This window comes from Lutjanus erythropterus, chromosome 1 (genome assembly GCF_056507025.1).
Source record: "Lutjanus erythropterus isolate fLutEry1 chromosome 1, fLutEry1.hap2, whole genome shotgun sequence".
Taxonomy (NCBI): Eukaryota; Metazoa; Chordata; class Actinopteri; order Lutjaniformes; family Lutjanidae; genus Lutjanus; species Lutjanus erythropterus.
In genome coordinates this window covers 6,142,463-6,166,588 of record NC_139317.1, presented here as the reverse complement: position 1 = coordinate 6,166,588, position 24,126 = coordinate 6,142,463, and the positions used below count along the sequence as shown (strand labels likewise).

The 24,126-nt window shown below is 41.2% G+C and overlaps 1 protein-coding gene across 1 annotated transcript in view; it reads right to left on the bottom strand.

Annotated features, from left to right (window-relative positions):
* The window catches only part of nav2a (neuron navigator 2a), a 325,729-nt gene that overhangs the window by 64,989 nt on the left and 236,614 nt on the right, over nt 1-24,126 (bottom strand). Inside the window, exons 8-11 of the mRNA XM_084731403.1 lie at nt 12,648-13,890; nt 9,995-10,104; nt 9,805-9,913; nt 6,808-7,221 (exon numbers count right to left, since the gene is read on the bottom strand). Of these exons, the coding sequence (XP_084587529.1) occupies nt 6,808-7,221; nt 9,805-9,913; nt 9,995-10,104; nt 12,648-13,890 (1,876 nt within the window). The remainder of the gene's footprint in view (nt 1-6,807; nt 7,222-9,804; nt 9,914-9,994; nt 10,105-12,647; nt 13,891-24,126) is intronic.

Genomic DNA, 24,126 nt, shown 5'->3' with positions numbered 1-24,126 from the left:
TACTCAACACAGACATGAGACATGAGGATGAAGAGGGGATGTGCATGACTAGTCAACACTGCTACTCTCACTAGTTGGCACCAGAGACATTAGTCAGTTAAACTAATTATTAATATTTTATTAATGTACAATGCCTAACTATTGTGCTTAAGATGTTACACAGCCATCTGACACCAGGCTGTACTGCAGCTCCGGCAGAGAGGCTCTCATGCCCAGATGTAAACCAGCAGGGTGGAAAGCAGGACAGATGACATCAGCATGGTTTGGCAGTATTGTGATCTAGAAAATGAAAATAAGGTTGTGCGTAAGCTGTGTCAGAATAAACTGGCAAATAACCACTCGACCGGAATGATGCAAAAACAAAATAGGCACAGATAATGTGGACGTTAAACTGCAAGGGGAGAAGGCTGCTGGTAAAACTGCTTATGTTAGACACACTCTGGAAACCAATGTGACACTGATTACTTCCTCCTGCATGTTCTTACTCTTAGACAAGTCGACGAGTCTAAATTTAAAATTGTGTTTAATTAACAGCAAAATTAGTCGTTCGGGAACATCCACTGTAAAAAGCTCTGTACTGCTGAGGGGAACTGCAATAATGAGTGATAATTCACTGTGGTGAACACAAAACAGACAGAAAACGGACTGGGACTGATTTGTTGTACCAAACAGCATGTGAGTACAACTCCGCTTGTGCAGAAAATGTTAAAGTACCAGATGTCGTACTATTTCACCGCGACATGGATGCAGTATAAAGGCTGTGGCTACTCTCTCCGGCCGTCTGGTAGCAGCCTGCTAACCATTACACTAACCATTACCAAGACTCCAAACTAAACACGGTGAATCAGCAGTTTTTTGCCATGCACCAAAGAGCTGGAACAAACTTCAAGAAGAAAAAGGACTTTGAATCCAGATGAAAAACTTACTTTCACAGCTGCCTTTATTGAGTATTCATCAGTAATAACTTAAATTTTAACTTGTATTTTTATGTTGTTTATTATTTGTTTTTGGGGTTTTACATCAAGGATTCTGATCTGCTTTTGGATATGGGCAGGAGAAAAGATCCTGCACTACGCTACAGAGTTATGATCATAAATCCTGATAAGCACTTAAGTAGAGCTGCAACAATTAATCAATTAGTTGTCAAGTATTGAGGAAATCTCCAACTATTCTGGTAATCAACTAGCCAATTTGAGTAATCTTTAAAGAGGAAAAAAGTTAAATTATTTGATATTTTCTGGTTTCTTTACTTCTCTCCAACAGGAAACAGGATATCTTTGGGTTGTGGACAAAACGAGACATCTGAGGACGTCATCTTGGGCTTTGGAAAACACTGATTACAATTTTTCTCCATTTTCTAATCAATTAATCAAGAAAATGATCAACAGAAAATAATCATTTGCTCTACACTAAACAATTAGTCGACTCATCGATCAGTCGATAAAAATAATCTCCTTCTATTTCAGTAAACAATTAAATCAAATTAAAGTAATTTTTCATGTGAAAATGTCAGGAAATGCTGTTAACTGCCTCTCAAATATGATGATTTCCTGCTTTTTCCTGTTTTATGTCAATTTAGACAGAACAACGCTTTGGATTTTGGACTGACAAAACAAGACATTTAAGGACATCACGAGACTTTGAGAAACCAGAATGGACATTTTTTACTCTTTTCAGACATTTCTGACCATATGATTAATGAAGAAAATAATTGGCAGATTTATTGATAATGAAAATAATCATTAGCTGTTGCCCTATATCTTTTTTTTAGGAATCACACAATCAGTCAGACAGATAAAGAACCAATATCACTGATATAAAAATGGCCAAAAACAAAGGAGACAACAGACAATGAAGACAGTTCAACTCTGACAGAGGATCCACTCTGAGGGGGGTAAGCTGTCCTATATGGGGGACATCCATCATCCCAAACCAAAGTCACCTTGGAGATGCACGCACACACACACACACACACACACACACACACATGCACGCACACACGCACACACACACATCATTCCTTCACACTAATGAGTAACTGAGCCTCCCTGTCCTCCTGTTTCAGATGCCTGTTAACCTGTAACCTCCAGCTGCAGCAGAAACGTGTCCAAACAAGACAGTTTACGGGCTGAAACCGAGCAGCCAGGTGTAATACGCACGCAGCCGTGCAGCTCACAGAAGCAAAAGTTCTTGAGTAAATGAAACTGCAGAAATATTTGACTTACTAAGAACGCACGCACTGTGCTGCTGACAGGAGGAAATTCACTAAATGTCACGCTCTGCGAGAAAACAAACGCTGGAGCCTCTGATTTCTGCTGGTGGTTTAAAACACTCTGACGTACCTTTCGGCCTCAAACATGGTAACACGGTTAGTCCAAAGCAAAATAAACACGTCCGGGTGAGAGCTGATCCCCGTTGATAAAAATCCCCACAGCGTAGGTGTCCGTTTTCAACCGTCTGGCTACTGTCTGTTATCAGGTCTGAACCTGCGCGTGAGATCTGCTGTAGTGTGAATAATATCAGCAGGTGAGAGCGTGTTTGATCACGGTGATATCACTGAACTCTCCATGTATAGATTAGTGTCCATGTATAGCCTGAATGAATGTGTGTGTGAGCGTGTGTTGCTCTGTGGGAGCTCAGTGTTGGTATGCAGCCTCTCTCCACAGCTCCACATGCTTTTCCCTCCTGCCTGGAGGTTGGGTCTGTCTGAAAGGTGGAGGAGGGATGGGAGGGAAGGTGGAGGAAGGGAAGGAAGGGGGGGGTGGGGAGAGGACAGGGGTAAATCGGGCAACATACCCCCAAGCCGAGGAGGTGGTGAGGCGGGGGGGCTTGTCTCTCAGGGCCGGAGAAGCCGAAAGGAAAAACAGAGGAGGGGGTCTGAGATTGGGTGTAGATACTAAATGTGGAGTCATCAGTCATGTTGTCTGTGTTAGAGCACTAAATAAATTAACTATCAAGACGGATAAACGCTGATGTGGACATTTCAGTCTACAGTCAGGCTGCTTACGAATGTCTAAAGCTGCAATTAATTATTGCTTTTGTTACTGATTCATCTCAGTTGTTTTATTTGTTCAATCTATTCATAGTTTTATCTACAAAAATTAAGACAAAAAAGACAAAAAGACAAAAAAAACGTCTTGACGCTGCTTGTTTTGTCCAACCAACAGTCAAGACAAGACAAGAAAGTCTGGAACAGTTTTCTGTTATTAAACTTATTGATTAATCAACTATTTTTTAATTAAGAAAAATAGTTAGGTTGATTATAAATGTCTAGAGCTGCAACTAATTATGTTTTCATCACTGATTTATCTCAGTTTTTGTTTCGTTTTGCTTCTTTAATCAATCAAAAGTTTTGTCTATAAAGAGGTCTTGACATTGCTTGCTTGGTCCAACAAACCGATTTCTCTCACAGCTGTTGATTTGTTTCATTGATTAATAATTCTGTCTATAAAAATTAACACTATTTTCCAGAGTTGAAGATGGGGTCTTCACATGGCTTGTTTTGTTTGACAAACAGTTAAAAAAAAAATGAGTGTTTGCTAAATATTTTGGATTTTTATCTGATGAATAACCAATGATAAATAAATTATTCACATTCTGGTTTGGTTTTCTTTGTTTACTAATTGATTAATCATACAAAAAAAGAAGTGTCATTAATCCATGGCTATACGTTGTTATGTGAGTTAAAACTTAAATAACAAATATTATATTCTAAGATATCTGACGGATATTTTTCTACCTCCAACCTGAATTTAACTGAATTTTTACCGCATAGAAAAATGGTCTCTATCAGAGCATCTGAAAGATTGATGGGGATTTGTTTCGCAGAGAGTAGTTTAGATTATAATGTTTAATTTTATTGTTCTGAGGTGACAACATAGACTGCAGAGACAGATGCCTCACGCCTGGACTACCTGCATGGCTTGATACGACCAGAGGCGCAAAAGATATGTCCTTTCTTTTGTGATTTGGGTGAACTGACATCAAGTGGAGGTAAAAAGTTGATCATTGACACTCTGCTGCTGTAATGTAAATTCCAGCTCCTCCTCTGTGGGTAAACATCCCACCCCTGTGTGGAAGAACCAGTTAGTGGATGCTAACAGGCCTGTGATGCAGTTAACTGCTAAACACCCCGAGGACATGGAGAGACGTGGGGGGAGGCCATCGGTCTGTGTCTGCTTTAAATGGTCAGGGCCATTTTCCTTACATTTTATAGACAAAATGGTGGAATTGATGAGGAAATGAAATTATTACTGTGACTGTAGAGATCAGTGTGTTACAGATTTGCAACACCTCTTGCATACTGCAAATAAACTTTATAGTTCATGCTGTAAACTTCTGCATATTCCCTGACAGTCATATTGTTTTATTTTCTTTTACTGTTTTTATATATTTTTTTCATACTTTAATGTCGGTTCCCTATTTTCTATTTATGCGTCTTGACTTGCGGTACTTGCTTTCGTCTTTAGATAAATTTTTCTCATACTATGTTTATTCTTTTACCACAGCAAAGTCCTTGTACACGGCAATAAATCTGACTCTGATTTGAAAATAATCTTTAATTGCAGCCCGAGCAATATCAAATAATTAACAAAATGTCTGAAGGAAATGATTTATGTTTGCCCTGTCTTCCTCACAGGTCTGATCCAGCCTGGATATCAAGTTTTCAGAGCGAGCGAGTGGCTCCGCTCACCTGCTCACATCACTCACCTGTCCAGGTGTGGCTGTGGCTTGGCCTTTGTCTGATCAGCCACAGTTTCAGACATATCAAGTACTTCAAGAGCACTTAGCTCCCTCGACTCCTACAGCTGCCTCGAGGCTGGTGAATCAGTGCAAATCCATGAGGGCGAGAGGAAATCATGCCCGCTCCAGTTTTTAAGAGATACATTTTCTTTTTTTTTTTTTATCACCTTGCATTGCTGAGCTCTTTTCCAGATTTGCATTCATTTGAGCTCAAATTAATCCCTGAAGCAGCAGACCCTGTTCTGTCTGTCTCTGGCTTTTCAGAGCTGGCGTCTTTAACGGCCTCATCTGATAATAATGATGACAGCAGGGGTTTAAATTGCACAGTGTGACCGCCAAGGTATGAAGGGGGCCTGTTGCAACATGGACAGTGGCTCGGAGGGAGCAAATAAACAGGTTATCAGTGTATCAGTGTATCAGCATTACTACGTCTGCAGACACGGAGAAGGGATACTTGTGGGATCTCAGCTGTACAGAATATATGTTGCTAATGCCACTGAGGCTAAACTGTGGGGAATGATCAAGCACTTGGATCACAGGCAGGAAGGGTGAACGAGGAACACTACTGCCATCTTTTGGCAGGCCTGCACTCAGAAAACCCACGGGTTCACATGAATCATTTACTGTATACAGTGTTGGGGTATTTCTCCATCTTGTGGTGTATCAGTGCAACAAGAAATAACTCATACTGTCAGTTTGGTGTAAAGGATCACTTCCCATGTCATGATCAATCATGCAAGATATTTTCTCACAGTTTTCTTGTGTTAGTAGAGGAAATTCATAGACAGCGTCTCAATAGATTATTTTAAATACTCTTTTTTACTGGCCGAAGCATCAATTTTTCAAACAAATAGTGTATATCACCTTGCAGATCACTGATCACTGAATACAGAATTAGATGCTTTGTTAAATTGCTTATTCAGACACATAGGAAGGTATAAAAAAGCCAGTGAAGAGCATTTTAAAACTGTTAATGAGCCAGTGTGTCTCTATCACCATAGACCAAAAAGGTGCTCATTTCTAGGGCTGCAACTAATGATTTCTTTGATTTGATAAATCTATTAATACTTATTAAATGATTAATTGTTCCCAGAGCCCCAGGTGAGGGTTTCAAATCACTTGTTTGTCCAACCAATATTCCAAAACTCAAAGACTCTTGATTTACTATCATGAATGACAAAGAAAAGCAGCAAGTCCTTACATTTAGGAAGCTAGAACCAGCAAATGTTCTGATTTTTTGCTATAAAAATGACTGAAAGGATTAATTGATTATCAAAATAGTCTGGCTAGTTCTTTTATTTATGGACTGCATGCCAGAAAAAAGTTTGGGAACCACTGGCTTAGGCTTTAAAATGCACACGCAGTGGAAAAGAGCCCAAGGTGAGTTTTTTTTTACGATTGCTAACAATCGGAAAACAAAAGCCATTCTGTTTACAATAGCTCCTTTTACAGAGCCTGTGCAAGGCGGGAATGTTGTGTTATCACTACACTTCTGTTTTGTATAAAATATATGAACAGGGAATGAGGGGGTATTATCATGCTGCATGTAAAGGGACAGTTCACTCCCAGATCAAAAATGCACATTTTCCTTCTGGCCTGTAGTGCTATTTATCAATCCAGATATTTTTGGTGTGGGTTGCAGAATTTTGGAGACGTCAGCTGTAGAGATGTCTGCCTTCTCCCCAATATAATGGGACTGAATGGCACTTGGCTGTCATTCCTCTTTTGCTTTCCTTTACTTTTTGAACATCAGCATGTTATCTAAAATCACTCACTGGGGCAGCATTTATGTTGCCATATTTGGTTGAGTGTAAAAAAGCAAAGCTGATATAATGACGTGTCTTCCTTGTGACAGTATTACAGGATCTCTGTGTAAAAGAGCGACTGATAAAAGCAGTGAATTCTCACACTGGAGAAGCGTTTTTGTTTGATAAGTGAACAAAACTCCTGTAGAGTAATTTTCTGGTGATCAACATATCGATTCATTAACTGATTGCTTCAGCTTTAGCAATTTCAAACTGTCTTTCAAAGATTAAAATGCCTTCATCAGTGTAATCCACTTACCCGCTGCTGACATCATCAGTGCGCGCCGCGTTCTTGCTCAACACGTCTCCGTCACTCATGTATCCAGTGACCTCCATGGAGATGCTGTCCAGGTCAATGTCCTCCCCGGCTCTGTCCCCGAGGTCCACGCTGCAGAGGGCTCCTCCCCTGCCGGCCAGCTGCCGTCGGAGGTGCCCGGGGTACAGGTAGCGTCCTCCCCGGCTGCCGTAACTGTTCCCCATAGAGGGGGCGTCGCCCGCCTGCAGGCGAGGGCTGGACTGGCCCAGTCGCCATGACGACAGGGAAGGGCGGGTGGAGGTGATGCTGAGGATGCTGCGACCACTCCCGCTGTTGTTGCTGCCGCCGCTGCCGCCGCCACCTCCACCACTGTTGATGTCTGTGGTGACGCTGCCATCGAAGGTGGTTTCCAAGGTGCTGAGAACGTAGAGAAAGAGAAACAATAAAGGTACAATCTGTGATTTTGATATACTGCCTGCTATGTTGTTTAGTTAAGGTTGTTTAACTGCACTTTAATATCCATGTGCATTTACATCTGTGATTTATTTAGTAATATTAGTGATGCTGATCCTGATTGATTCTCCTAAAATTCAGCCCTTTATCCGTGTCTGGATTCTATGATTGTAAGGTCAGCTTGTGTCTGCAACATCCGGGAAGCTTTATGTATTTTTTATTGTCTGTATCTGTCTTGTTGCAAAACCAGCTGCACTTGAGGGGCAAATTAAGTTGAAAAGGGAAGTTGCATTATCACAAATGAGAAAATGAGACTGAAATGAGCCAAATAAGTGCACTTGAAGAACTTAAAATTCTTATTGGATGCAATGGGCAGGTTAATGACTTGGAATAAAATCTCTACCTATCTGTATCACAGCTGCAGTACAGGTCAAAACAAGTCAAATCTACCATTATGTAATAGTGGAGATCACACGTTTGGATAACCGCCAAAACCAGATCAATTCTCTCTTGGCTAAAGGCCGATCTGTACACCCAATTTCACAGAAATCTGTTCAGATATTTTTGAGATATATTACAGAGTATAGTTAGGGCAAAAAGAGAGCCAAACTTGAGGATAATCCCCTCTGTGAGGAGGCAGGTAGAAAGAAAGATAAGAGATCCTTTGTGACGATCAAAAACAGGAAAACAGGGCACATGAACCTGAAAAACAGAGACTAAACTAAACCTAGACAGCTGGGTCAGCACTACGAGCAGAGGTCAAGATTCAGTGGGAGGGAACGTGATTAGAGCTGATCCTGAATCAAAGACGACATGAAAGACATGCCCCGCGATCAAAGTAAAAGATCCCTTTAAAGGAGGAGGATGAGACAACGGCGAGACAAAAAAACAAAAAAAAAGGAGGTAATACCTGTAAGCCTAGACAGACACAGTCTGCTGACCATGAGGCAGTTCAGTCGCTGACTAAAATCCCCAACAGTTATCCTGATTTGGCCTGTTTACCACTCAGCCGTGGCAGCCATTGTAAGGCGCAACACTTTGATGATCCCCAAACAGTAGAGTTTTGTTTTCCACTGCAACACGTTTTGTTAACTTCTTTATGAGCAGCACTGCACTGACACAGTGAATAGAAAATGATTTAGAAAACTCACTTTTAAAATATTTTATCACTTGTCTTCTTTGACAAATTACCAATACTTTTCTATAAACTCTTTCTTAAATGCACAATGTATAAGTTCTGCAGCAAATTACACCATAATTTGATGACATTGTGAAACAGCGTGGGATCGTGGGATTTGTTGTCTTTGTGGTCAAACCACCATCATTTCCAGTGAAGATCTATCTGATCTGACTCAGGCAGAAATCATGTTCATAGATGAGGTAATATTACGGTTTTATTCACGTACGTTTAGTCATGTGTGCCAACTTCCTTCCACTCTCTCTGACATATACCGTATTTTCCTAAAAGTTTTACCCAATAAAAATGAAAAAGTTGAGAAAACTCAAAATTTAAAAGCAAGCACCTTACTTAATGTTTTGTTGAGATAATTCACTTTTCTTCTTACAACAAAGTTGAAAAAAAAAAAAAAAATTTTGGTTATATAAATTGTTAAGTACACTCACTTAAGTGAAAGTGAATAATGGTTAATAATTTTATATTTTCAGTTGCACCCAGTTAATTTTCAAGCAACCACACAGTGAAAAACGTCCAAAACTACAACATTTAAATTTATCTAATGAAGAGAAGTTTGATTCAAAACTCACAGATCTAGTGAGGGCTGTTGCCAAGTTTTCTCATTTTTTTATAGTGCAGCACTGTCTCCGAGTTTGACCATTCTAAATCTAAATACACAACTCAACAGAAAATATAACACATTTTTAGTGGTTTTCAATAATTTAATAATGAATGGAAATGTTACGCATTCTAGCTGTAATGTGTCTTTTTACAGTAGCTTTCTTTTACCAACTTGAACATGCAATACAAAGTAAATAATATGCCTTGTACTGATGATTATTCTTGGCAAAACACCCAGTATAACTGCATTTCTTGTTACCTACTGCAGATGTTATTTACCTGAGATTTTACATTTTTAGTAAGCAATTTGGGATGAAAATACAAAGTAAGAAACAAAACAAATCATCAGTATTTACTTCAAATACTTCTCAGAAGCAGACTTGGCGGGGTCAGTTGGGGTGCAGCACTGAATCTCCAGTCACTGCCAGTTAAAACCAGCTGGGATAATTTATTGAAATATGCAGCATAATTACACTGCATTTCTTCTGTTGCCTATTGTTTATGATATTTACCTGAGATTAAATAGCATTTTTCCACATTTTATAAAGTTTTCAGTCAACGATCTGGGATGAAAATAAATGGAATCGTAACATATTTATGAAAATAAAGAAGCAAAAGTTCAACAACAAGTGTCTTAAATTACTATTTACTTCAAATACACCTCAAAAGCAGAGTAGATTGGGTCAGTTGGGGTCTGAACCAGTCCTTTGCAGTTAAAACCAGCAGGGAGAATGAATTTATTAGATTTTTACCTGTGTGTGACCTGAGTTCCTCGTAAACTGGACATGGTCTCCTCCAGGTTTTGCCGCAGGTCTGCTATGTTTTTGACAGTACGCAACCGCCTCGTTTCTGGGTCTTCACCTGGGAGCGTCAAAAAAGTACAATAAGACATAATTCATCTATGGAACAGAGCCAGAACATGTACTGTACATGATCACCCACCTGAAAGGTCCTCGATGGAGAGCTGGCTGCTCTTGGTGAAGGAAACGTCTCCACCTAGTCCTCCTGAGCCCGTCTCAGGGTTCGCTGTCTCCTCGCCGTCTGTTTGGGATCTGGGAAAACAAATTGTGTGAGGGATCAAAAAGGGGGGGTGTCATCGATTCTGAATTATTGTGCATTTAGTGGGCACCTAATATTCAGCAAATTGTCACGAAAGAGGGATAAACCTGATTAAGACTTAAATCTGCTGCGTTTCAAGTCTTGTGACCGGGGTCCAAAACGAACGCCTGCTAAGCCCCAAATGCCAGTAGGGGTTGTCTTTGAAGGATAAATCAATACAGTTCAGTCGCTGCACTGACTGGTGCTTTTTGAGACGGTGACGTTTGAATGCCTCTCGGTTATGTACAGCCTTTGGTCTTTGCCTGATCCTAGACTTTGTCCTTGTTGACTACTGTAAACTCTCTCTGAGTGGGAGTCATTTAAACCACTGACTCCTGCTTACGCCGCTCCACACAACATGAAGACATCTAAACTTTTGTAACAGGCCTATTCAATTACTTTTTTTGGAAGGGCCAATTAGAAAAAAGAAAAGTGCCAAGGGGCTGGACGTTTACATTTCCTATGTCTGACCTGTAAAGTTTAAATGTGTAAAACAATGCACGTTTTTATTTATTTTTTCTCTACTTTACTAGTTTTCAGAAAATATACAAAAGTACAGGAAAAACTGCACCTTTGTCATCCTCAAAGTGTCTCTGTGCTTAACAGACATAATAACTGAATGGGCTAATTAGCCTTCTAAAAAAATTATGATCTTCTAATAAACAAACACCCATAAACTTAGACTGTTAGCAGGTTATTTAAATGAAATCACAATTTTATACTTTTATATTTCATAACATTTTTTAAACTATATTAAATATACCAAAGGACATGAGAAATCATTGCATAAATAGATGGACCAAATATCTGTAACGCTTTGTTAATGGTTAATAATTAGTTGGTAAACCTTCTATTAAAATTATTTTGATGGCTATCATAAAGTTGTAACTGATGATTAAAACCTACATTATATATGTAAATTTATGCAGGTAACATACTAATTTTAACCCAGAGCATGACCTTTTCTTGACCCTAACCAAGTACTTTTTGTGCAAATATATATGAACATAATCTCAACGTTAACGGTAAAATGACTATTAACTAAAGTTTATTAAGTGTCAATATGCCACTTATTAATGATAGTTATTGTATAAGGGATAATGTATTGTGACCAGGTCATTATTGTAACATAAATCCCAGGGTGCAGGGTGATGCAGGAAGGGGGTTATTTCACAATAATGACCTGCTCACTGTACATTATCCCACTTATTACATGGTTACTAACCAAAAACAGAAATAACAGGCCTTAGAATGATGTAACTGACTAATCAGGGTCAAGTATTTAACAGTCATGTAATAGAAAGTAGTACCAAATTTTCTTCAATTTCTCATAAATTGACCTGATAAACTTCACGTTATTTTTAAGCACTAACATTTTTTCTGGCAGTGCATTTTCTTTTTTGTTTATCAGTCCTTGGCAGGTGAGGGGAAAACTCAATTTCAACATTGACTTTATGTCTTATTTCTATAATTTTCTGTCTGACATACTCTTTCTGACAGGTGGAGGTGGCATAATCCTGCTGGTAATGCTACCTGACAGGTATACAGAAAAAAAAGACGTTCCTGAGTACTGAGGACGGGGGTGTTGTGGAGAGGTGGGCCGGGTGGCTCCAGGTCAGGATGTACAGAGGGAGAAAGGGCAGCAGTGCAGGAAGTGTCAGGAGGCTAATGACTGGCTGTTTAGAAAGGACTCATTGAGGACGAGAGGGACCTCCTTCCTTATCACACTGGGAGCGGGACAGAGGTCAGGGGCACACAATATCCACACATATTTGCCCAGATACATGTGCACACACATGGAGACAATACACTGTGCGCACACAAACACGAACACACACAGATGTGACATTCCTGCTTAACAGCTCACAGATGGCCAGACTCAGATTTTGTACTTTCAGATGTTGTCAGAAAATCATATGTGATGACTTAAAAAAAAGTTTTCACAAACTTTGACATGTGCATTTTTCTCACTCTAGTATGGAAGCTTATACAACAATTTGTATTTATTCAAAAGCTTAGATACACGGGAACAGCTTGCTCAGAACTGTTATCAGGTATACGACTGAACAAATACATTCCTGTAAATATTTGTCACCTTCAAATCGCAGTGCATGGTAACCATGATAATTAGGGTTAGGACCTGATTTAGGAAAAACACCATCACAGATGAACAATTCTGAAGTTGATGTTCCTATCCTAACTTAAGATGGGAAATGTGTATTACACAAGCATCCTAACTTCCCAAAGTGAACCATCCTAACTTTAGGATAACCTGTCCTGACTTTTACTTTTCCACCTGTAGTAGTAGTTGCTAATGGCAGTGTTCATTAACTGTAGCTATTGTTAGTGATCGCTAACAGTAGCTAATGGTAGTATTAGCTTGCCTACATTACCCAGAATGCTAAAATAAACCCTCAATGATTTAGAAATACTAAATCTGTAATCGATTATTCTGATATTCAAGCGGGTGTTTCTAGCCTTTGTCTGTGTGTCTCACCTGTACATGAAAGGTGCGACGGTGGCCGTGTTGGGGTGGCTGTGGTGCTGTTGAGTCTGAGGTAGCTGCACGCTGACAGTGTTGCTGGCTGTACTCTGTGTAGTGCTTCCTCCTGCCACCGGGGCGGCGCTGCTCTTTCCCTCTGTGGAGGCCAGACTGGAAGTGGAGCTGGAGTGTCTGCTGTCCCTGTCTCTGTCCAGGGCGCCGCGGTGCATGGCGAGACCCCCTCCTAACCGCATGCTCCGAGGCCTCTCCCCCGCCTCCTTCACTGAGGAGGCTTTCCCCCCGACTCCTGGGGCTTTGCCTCCTGGCTTTGGTATTCCGCTGTGTGCAGGGGTGGAACTCTCCTTTTTGGCCACTTTACCCCCCTTGGGAATGAAGCTGGTGATTTTAGAGGTCCTTTTGTTGGAGCTGTCAGTGTCTACAGCAACAGGTGCTACTTCCTCCTTAAGCTCCTCTCCCCTGAGCTCTGTCCTGTCGGGGACAGAGATGCGTTTCCCCACCTCCTTCCCTTTCTCCTTCTCCTTCTCCTTCCCCTTCTCCTTGTCCTTGTCTTTCTCGGCGCCTTTGACGTTGCCCTTCTTGGCAGTCAAAGCTCTGCTGAAAGTGCGCTGGGCGATGCCCCTCAGGGCGATTTTGGGGCTGCTGGCGGTTGTGGCGATAGTAGTAATACCTGCTGAGGGAGCTGCCCCGTATGCCGTTCCGTTACCGGTCCCGTTCATTCCCGGCCGGACATTGCCATCATCTTCCTCCAAGGGGTCGGTGTTGGAGCCAGCCTCGGCTTTCTCCACCTGCCCCGCTGCGAGCTGCCTGGCTGGGGCAGCGTTATCTGTCTGGGCCCCTACGCCATTGGAGGAGGTGGAGGATTTGGAGCCTCCTTTACTGTTAAAGAGCTTCAGCTTCTCAAGCATTGACTTCTGAGCGACAGCTTTAGGAGGAGCCTCACTCGCTGGGGCGGCCTTCGAAGAGGAGTCCTTCTCCTGCTTGACGGACTGCATGGAGGAGATGCTGGTGGAGGAGGGCGAAGGAGAGGAAGTGTGCTTTGAGCTCATCGACTTGCTCCTCCAGGGCTTGCCGTTGGGCTGGGGAATGGCTGTGGAAGCGGAGGATGAGGATGACGATGGGGGAGGAATCGGGGCGGAGGTAGCAGCGGGGATGCTGGTGGAGGAGCTGACGGTCACCGCGGAGGACGGAGCATGCTCAGTCATCACCGAAGGCTGTGAGGTCATGCCCTCTGAGGAATCTGCACCAGAACAGAGACATTTCGTTAAAACAATGAGATAGGAAGGTACAGACGAGGAGGAGGAGAAGTCAAGCGGAGGGGAGGATCTGGGGGAGAGAAGAGAAACCAGATGCTGAGGGTGAGTCGTCTTTGACCCCACACAAAGAGGCCTTATAAGGGCCTGGAGGTGGTGGTGGCCTGTGTTGATGCAGCCAAACGTGCCATTACTTTCCTTCGGGCTAGCCACCAAAACTGTTAAAAACCCCTTAGCACTAACAATGAGAAGAGCCCATCACAAACTGTTTATAAAAACAATGAGGAGCAGGCTCGAGTGCTTTAAAGCGTTGCCAAGCGGGCCGCTGCTGCACTTATAAGGCTTGGACTTATATGGACTGCTCTTGGTCAGCGTCCCTCTGCTTTAGAAAAAAAACAGTCTGGTTACATCTGGTTACATCTAGTCAGTCCCTCGTAGATTAGATTCCTACACAGGATTAAAAAGAGCACTTTAACCTGCAGATGAGAAGAATCAGAAAGCCTTCTTGCTGTGTACACATGCTCCAGTAAACCCAAATATAAACTCTCTGAGTAAATCTGCAACAAGTGACTCAGCAGCATCTCAGCAAGCAAACTTACCAAGAAGTGGAGGAGCAAAAGAGGAGCTGAAATCCCTGCTGAAAGTCACTGCTGACACTAAAATGAGAGCTGGAGTATTCTGAGGGCTGCTGAGGTTGTCAGTGTGATGCTCCCAGCAGCTCAGACCAGTAACATTTGAATATTCAAACACCAACGGCCAGTGAGGGAGAGGGCCTGTGCAGGGAGCACACTGGGTGGAATTAATCATAACAGTTCCGTTGAAACGCACCCCTCACACACACACACACACACACACACACACACACACACACACACACACACACACACACACACACATAAAAACATCACACACAGACTTAAATTTATACCACTGCTGCTGCTGCTGCTGCTGCTGCACTGTGCCTCCTCATGCAACTGCAGTCACCACCTCACACCCATGGGAGTTTAGGCTCTTAATAGACCGCAAAGAAAACTTCATGTTAAAAGTTATTTTTCTTAATTACTTAGCTTTAAAAGTCGTCTTGTCTTAATGAGAATCAAAACTACAGAAGCTTTTCTGAATTACTTTTTTTTTTCACAGATAGAAAAGTTTTTTTTTTTTTTACATGGTATTACTTTTATTTCCACTTCTTTTATAGATGAAAACTGAAGGAACTAAAAAAGATTATCCCTTTTTCAGCTGATCTCAAGTCATAAAAACAAAAGAAAAAACTATTTAGGCTAGATCGGAATTCGAAAACATATCACCAGCATTTTTTTTTTCTCACCTGCCTCTCCTGACTTCAGTACAAGACACGTTTCTTTCCTTGGACTCTGTGCATTTACGTACATATGATCCCTGTGCTGTTTGTTTACTTGAATTTTACCTGAAATAAGTGAGTACAATGTGCAGACTAACTTCTTCCACACCATTTTTCCAATACAGATCGATCTGTAGCTGGATAGAAATAAATCAAAGGTACTGAGTGTTTCCAGTCACAGAGTCTTCTTCAGGAAATTGAGTCGAAACTCATCGACCAATCCATAAGCAAACAAAGCATTTTTATTTCCTCACAACCAGACTATTTCTGTGGGGCCTTTTATGCCTTTAATGATAGGACAGCTTAAGTGAGGGCAGGGAAAGGGGGAATTACATGCAGCAAAAGGCTGCAGGCGGGGTCCACAGCCCTCAAATAAAGGATAAACCTGTTTCAAGAATTTCAGTGACAGCATCTTGAAAGAACAAAGAATCAGGCCCCGTTTACACCTGCCATTAACATAACGCCCCGGCTGATCCGATCACAAGTGGACAGCTCTAAACACAGGTGTGACTGTACCCATGATGCACTGAGGGCGTATTCAGAGGTGATCTGGGCCGAATGTGACCACTTTGTTTTAGCAGTGTGAACACTAATATGTCCTGGGACACACTGGAAGACCGTCTAATCAGCTGAAATTCTCATGTATGTCATAAAATGCAGAACAAAAAGAAGTCACATTGAAAACTTTAACTTTACTGTGCAGTTACTTATTTATTAAATACTGCTGTGTAAGTATTGTTGGGATGGTTCTGATGGCTGACATGTCAGTGGAAGAACAATCTACTCATCGCTTTTATCACCGCCACAGTGAGATTTCAGCTCTTTAATGTGGGATTGTTTGGATTGTTGCGTTCGGTGTGAGTCGTCCCATATGCCAGTGCAAAAGATGAATTTCCATTTTATGCGAATAATAAATTCTATCAATAAAGTAATCTGAATCTGAATTGAGAACAGGCAAAACAGATTCTTGTGGAGACGCTGTCTGATTTCCATGTGGGCGAAGGAGTTAAAAGTTAAAAGAAGAGAAGAGGAGCCAGTTAAAAGAAACAGCACATTTGGGTTTTGCAAACAGAAAATGATGTATATTTTTATTTGCCTATAGAGGAGGGAAGTGAGAGCCAATCACAAGCGGTCACTCAAGACATGCCTTCTAATGCCAGGTGTGATGTTAGGCAAGTTGTTGCATTAGCAAAACGATTTTAGAAAATGTAAGTTGATTTGTATTCAAAAAAGAATAAATTCTCTGACTCTATTGGGATTTTTTAAAGAAAATAAAACTTTTGGTAAGTACTAAGTGTGGTGCATATAGAATAATTCTTTCCGATGGTGCACACGGGCAAATGATCCTATAACTCTCACAGTGTTCGTTTGGTTACGAGTGAAGTTTCCTTTAATTCACATGGGCTACATTAATTTCGTGTTCATATGTTATTCATATGGTCTCATTAAGTCAGCATTTACATGGAATATTAAACACTCCACCCGCTTGTTTACCCTTTTCTCATCTGGCTCTCCACTTTATTTCATTTTTACAGCCCCTTTCATGCCCTAATTGGAAATAGGCACTCGCTCGCCGCCTCTCCTTTCTCTCCCTGTTTAGCATTTAGCGAGAGCAGCCTGAAACAATGCAGCCATTAGGAAGTGATTAGAGCCCAATTAGCCGTGCTAGCAGTTAGCAATCGGAAAAGTGGGTCAGGTTGCTAATAGCTGGCTTCCTATTGGAGGCGGCTGAATGAGAGGGGGACCTGCTGCGATTATGGAGCAGGCACAGAGAATGAGGGGACTGGCACTGCAGGTTTGGGATGAGTGAAGCTTTCATGTGGGCCAGTGGGACGGTCTGTGCTGTCCGCGAATGGGGTCAGCTGGGATTTCAGGTCAGAAAGGAACAGAAGAAGAAAAGGCAGGACATGGAGAGGCCCTGGACAGCACTGGGATGGCTGCTAGTTGTCATGACTGGACCCAGTGACCGGGGCTGACACGCTCCAGTTGGGTTGCCAAGGATGAAGGAAAGTGGTCAATCTTCAACGTGTCGGGTCAGAAGTGACAACTAGAGTGATGGACTTGGACACTGTTGCATCATGAACCCAACTGAGGTTACCAGACAAGGTTCAACACTTACAAAATGTTAGTCACTTTTCTGATGCTTAAAAATTTAACCTGATATTTTTACATTTAATAAAATGACTGCAAAGTGGGATGAAAATTTAATTTTGAAAAAAAAAAAATTGCTAAAATTTCACATTTAAAGGTGCAGAAAGCTATTCTGGAGGAACATAGTTGGTTGTTGAGTCTCATTCCCAGGTTGTCAAATTACTAACTTAGGGTTGCAAATTTTGTGATTAATAGTTTGTTAAATACTTGATTCTGATTGGTCAATTACAGCATTCTAAGGTCTGTTATTTCTGATCAAAGTCTCTGGAGAAGCAATACAATAATTTCAAATTCCATAAAATCATTTTAAAATTGATATTTTGAGTCAAAATATTGATTTTTGTAAGTAAGTAACCATGTAAGAAGTGCTACATCACACAGTGAGCAGGCCATTACTGTAAAATAAACACCTTCATGATGATGCGTTACCTTGTCAGGGTTTATTTCACATCGGTTAATGATTAATCATGAACATCCCTACGATTGGTGGCTTGAAGTGGTTGATTGTTGAGTCTCATTTCCAGCTCGTCAAACACTTAACATTTTATGAATGAGACTCAATAATCAACCTCACAATTGATGATGACAACCACCACTGAATGGATAAAAACCTGCTAGAAAGAAATGCTGAAATATTCTAATCATAAATTGTCACAATGGATTAATCTGTCTTTTTTCTCTGGCTGCAATTTGAGAAACAAGCTTTTCCTTATCAGCACAAAATGCACTTGGGGAAGCACTTTCCCTTAAAAAATAAACAGAATGCTCTTAACATGCCCTGAGAATGGGTCACTGACCTAATGACCCTGTGTGTGCAGCCTTGGGCCAAATCCTGGAATTAAACTGCACCATTGCCCCTCTTTCACCACGCTGGTCGAGCTGGCTGAGCTTGAGGAAACATGTTGAAAGAATTTCACTGTTTACGACTCAACAGCTTAATTACAGCAGTCATTAGAGTATAAAATCTGGAGCAGAAAATGACAGTTGAGGAGCACCTAAAGGGGAAAGGATAACAGACCACCACTGCGCTTCCTGTCTGCCACAAAAACCTGTCTCACCCGTTCTGCCTCTGTCTCAGGGTCGGCTCAGCAGCTCCCTGCTCCTCTCGGAGCGTCCCGATAACATCAAGGCGTTTTGGGAAATCAGCCGAAGTGGCTCTTTTCATGGATCGTCACACTCGTGCGTCTGTGTGTGTGTGTTCCTGTGTGTTAATGCCTGTCTACAGCAGAGGAAAACCATGTAATTTCACACAAGTGTCAACACTTTTCTCTCCGTGTGTAACATGCCTGTGCATGCATGTCAAGCTTAGGGAAGAGGGGGATGTTTGTTCTGCTCTGCAACTTCAAAAGCAACTTCAAATGCAGGACCAGTGACCAGAGCACAGCGGTGTGACAACTTGCACATGAAAAAAAAACAACAACCCGTAAATCCATTAAAAGCAGCGTCGGCTGATGCTGTTTAGGCATCGCACGCCTTCTCACGGTCGCACTGGTCACAAGACATTAAGCTAAACCTTCTCAGTCAGTGAGCGACCAATTTGCTGACCTGAAACTGCCCTACTTAAACACAGGTCGCTCCCATATAGCGACTCTGAAAACATGTTTGTTCTTTAAAACCCAACGCGCAGAGAAGATTTCTCACATGTGCTGCACAGAGAGAGCATTGTGAGAATGGTACGGGTTAGTGATTGGTCAGCTTTACTTCATTCACTACAGGGCTGCAACTAATGATTATTTTTATTGTAATTAAACTGTTGGATGTTTTTTTGATTAGTGGATTAGTTGTTTTGTCCATAAAATGTCAAATATAACCTCCTAGAATGTCTTGTTTTGTGCAAAACTCAGAGATATTCAGTTCGCTGTCATAGAGGAGTAAATAAAACAGGAAACTCTCATATTTAAAGGAGCAATATGTAACAATTACATTTCCACAAATTAGTACTGCAGTCCAAATAGTGATTTGGAGTCATGAATGGTATATTAAATAGGTTGAAATCCTCTTTACTATACAATCTATGATTGAAGCAAGCTGTTTCCTCCACCTCCTCCCCTCCAAGGAAGCTCAGGCAGGCTGCAGGAATACTGCAGGAGTGCAAGACAAGCGTAATTTGACAAATGACAATGAGTCCTATACTGTAACTTCATTAACATATAGCTCAGTTTAACTGTTATGAATATCTACTCCCTCTAAAGGATTATTGATGACTTCTTACGACTCATAAACAGACACTTTCGCATTCTGGCAAACATTTGGCATTAATTTGAAGTCTAATTAATCTGAAACGAGCAAAAAGCTATGAACTGGAATGGAAATTTCAAACCACGGCTGTAACGTTATTGTCAAAGAAGCTTCAATTTAGCTTCCTTAATCACTGATGATATATTGTGCTCATTTTATGATTTACTACAGTAAATATATTATAGAATTCTCCTTTAAGAAGCTAGAAAATTACTAAGTATGATTAATTTATTATTAAAATAGTTGCAGATTAATTAAACAGTTGACAACTAATCAATTAATTGTTGCAGCTCTAATTTCATTTGTAAAATCTGCACAAATTAAATGAAATTGGCACAAAGTTCGAGGCTGCAGGTGTTTGCTTACTCATCATGTTCAGATTTCAGAAGCCTGCGCTCTCTCCCTCTCTCCCCTCCTCAGTCATTGTACTCCAAAAAGTGAGAGGGACAGCCGGCTTTTGTGCGGAGACTGAAACTTTTTAAAGTTTCTCCACATGAATACACTCAAACAGTGACGCTACGGCTCATCAGAAGGCTATTCATTCAGCCAGGGCACCAGGCAGCCATACAAACACACACACACACACACACACAGAAACACATGGGCAACAGAAGCGTGCACATACACAAACACACAACCCCAGGTGCCCCCTGCTCTCCCTGTCCCTCTGCTCTGTGTCACTCTGTGGACACCCAGGCCCTGTCGCCTTGCGTTAATGCAGAGCAGAAGAGAAGACTCAGGTCTGCTTCCTTACTGTACAGCCGTGCAGTTACACGACTCCATTCTGGTGTCACAAGCATTGACACAGAGCAGATCTGGCCTCACAATAGGAGCTGCAGGTGTCTCTCTGACCATCAGCAAAACCATCAACAAGCATCTACAGCATAATGTGCACCATGGAAGTCCCAACATGCATTTTTGAGACAAAATTAAACTGTAATATTAGACATATGTCATATTTTTAATCACAGCTTGGTAGCAAAAGGACATCCCTAAAATCAGTGTTAGTTTCACACTAAATTAGCGAGAAGTTGGCTAATTAGTTGACCAATATCCCTACAACCTCATTACTTCTTTGCAAAAAGGGCAAGGAAAACTAACTTGACATCCACTTACAGAAAAAAAAACTCCTTTCTTCTGCATAAAAAAAATCTGCTGCATACATTTCCAGCAGCATAACCAATAAGTCAGTAAAACTGACTAAATCTGCTATTACACTTTCAAAAGTTCAATGCAAAGGTCAAGTTTTACATCTGAAATGACAACCTGGTGATCTACAAGTGCATGCTGACAAACCTCATGGGTGCTGCAGACGTCCAGCAGGAAAACAGAGAAAGAAGGAGAAGGACAGAAGGAGATGGACAGGAGAGGAGGGAAGAGTTCCAAACCACGGCCAGTCATCCAGAGAGTGCAGGACGAGGAGGAGGAGGAGGAGGAGGAGGGGGAGGAGGGGGTGGGAGGAGAAGGAGTGCGGTGTAGGGCTATGGCAGAGGGGAGGGGCTTGGCAGCATGTCAACAACGGGGAGCGAAGGAGGGGGGGTCGATGAGTGATTCTCATCATAGCTACTGCCAATCATATGGCCTGCTACAACCAAACATACACACACACACAACAATGTTGATAAATTGTAAATCGATCTGTATTCTAGCAGAGGTTTGGTCTGTTCTTGTTGCTATTACTCCTGCTGCTTTTAGTGGTTCAACTTTTCAGGAAATATGTTTTTCACTCTGCTGTCAACAGTTAAATCAACACAACTGTTACCAATCTCATATCTTTACCATAAATATAAAGCTACAGCTTCAGGTTAGCTTAGCGCAAACCACAGAGTAACCTCAAAGTATAAGCAAGACTCCAGGGAAATTTAAATTAATAAGTTTACCTGCAACTCTCCAGGAAGTCACTAGCAGGCCTAGAAAACTGCTACTTCTCATTTTTATACTTCCTCTTTTTGTACAGATTAAATAAACAGATAAAGATGCACCGATCACTTGGCCAATGACCAGTTTACAAGCATGTGCCACAGGATGGTTTGCATCATGTATAAAGCGACAGATAGTAACGTCACAGCCACACTAACGCACATGCTAACATGTCGTCAGCAATAAGAGGAGCAACAGACTCCAAAAACAGGATAAAGAGAAGAGCTGAGGACACGAGAAGAGAGGGAAAGAAAGTGTGACAGAAGATAGGAGGAGAAAAGGGGAGAGGAAATGTTGGAAAAAGGAAAAGGATGTGGCCTGGCAGTAATCTGGAGCACATTTGGATAAAGTTATTTAATAATCGATGTTTTATTATGAACATGAAACTTAATTTTACATTAAAGGAAAGTTACAAAAATGTTTGTGTACACTGTCATTTATAGACAGAAAACTGGAAGAGTCTTAAAAAATTGGACTCAGCCAAGAAGACTAGTTGTTGTCAACAAGATAACTTGCTGATTATAGAGCTTTAGAGGTCAGAGCTGGGTCAGCTGTTTCCCTCGTTTCCAGTTTTTAATGCTCAGCTTAGCTAACTGGTGTCTAGCTGTAGCTTCATATTTTGCAGACGGACATGAGAGTGGCATCAATCTTCTTATCTGAGTCTCAGCAAGATGGCGATTAACAGTATTTCCAAAACTGTGGGACTATACATTGAATACTGTCACGCACGTATTAATAAACCCACACATGTCCACAAACACACGACTGTCTCCTGTGGAGCCACACATCAGACTAAGAGTCCCACAGGCTGCTCACAGTGTTGGTCCCAGTTAATTTGTCACAATTTAAACACAGACACACACACAATCTCTCTTTCTCTCTCTCTGTCTCTCTCACACACACACACACTTTCTCTCTCTGGCCCTGTCTCCGTCTCTCTGGGCGGTCAGAGCTCTCTGTCTGATGCAGGGTAATGAGTTTAGACTGTGAACACTAACACAGTCTATATAAAGCTTTGGCCCACTGAGTTGTGACAGGAGCTATTTCAACACTGGTCTGACTAAATATACTGCCAAACACTCCGTTTGTATGCTGCAGAACAATAACACTGGGCAGAATTAGTTAAACTGGGTCAGAGAGGTTTGGAATAAACGTGTGAGGGTACAGGTCCGACTAAAATACAAACACACGATAGAAAACAGGTCTATTCTTGATTCTGTATGTTCCTAGGCTGGGCGAACTTTGTTTAAATGATGTTATCTTGTGTTATTACATGGCTTTGTTGAATACTTGATTCTGATTGGTCAATCACAGCATACGGTCTGTTATTTCTGAATAGCAGACCGCTACTATGAATAACAGACCGTTGCTATGGATGCAGTTCTCATCACAGACTCTAGAGAACATTTTTAAATCAATAAATCTTTTTTTGAATCGATATATTGTGTCAGACTGCTGTTTTTTCTAGTAAGTAGCCATGTAATAAACCTGATAATGTACAGTGAGCAGGTCATTATAGCTAAATAAACTCTCACAGGGTGATGCAGTGAGTGTTGGAGCTTCTGGATGTATACGAAACTCGCTTGGTCGAATTATTGCCACATAAGATGAACAACTGCATTAGAAAATATTGCTCAGATACTAAAAATAAAGGTACAAGCCTGTGTGCATAAAAAAAACCTCAGTAACTATGAGCCTTAAGGGATATTTTTAACAAGAAACATCTATTTTTCCAGCTTGAAATTCCGCTGCATATGCCCCAAACAGTGAGTGGGAGGTAAAGATTACATCTTGATGGGATTTGCTACAGCTCATTAATGCATCTGACTGGCTCCATAGCAACGGCAGCCAAAGTTCATGGGTACTGTAGTACTTATAGTTATTCTCAATACCAAAGTGATGGAAAAATACATGCTCTTTCAGAAACAAAATTGGAATGATTCCAATCTATCAGAATTCCTAGAGAACATTTTGCTGGATTGTTAAACTTCACCAAACAGGCAGAGGGCGCTGTTCTTCCAAACTAAACACAGCCCTAGTTTTCAGGATTCCTACTGACAGCATAGTGAAACATGTTCATCCACATTAGAAAGAAAGAAGTGGCATGATTTCTAAGAAATCGCTTCTTTATTTTCAGAAACAAACACATTAAAAATACTCTTTGCATGGGACCAATCATCCCCACAATCAGTCTCTTTGCTTTGTAATAATTACTACAAAGTATTTAAGTTAATTAAAAAACTAGTATTGATGCTTCAAAATGTTTGGATGCCACATTTGAGCAAAATCTCAAACAAATTCAAGCTAAAACTGTGCTCCAGCTGGCCACACCTACACTAACCTCTCCACCCTGTGGGGACGAACACAGTCTGTGCACAGCAACCAAACGGAGGTCCCAGTAACACCTTAACTGATACTCTAATAAATCACAGCTTGTCACCTTCTACACTGTGACAAAGTCCTTAAAACAGTAACCGGACAAAGGCAGAAGCTGAGACTTTTCCATACTAACACTGTAAAGAACAGTCTGTAGTCAGAGAGTACAGAGAGTTCT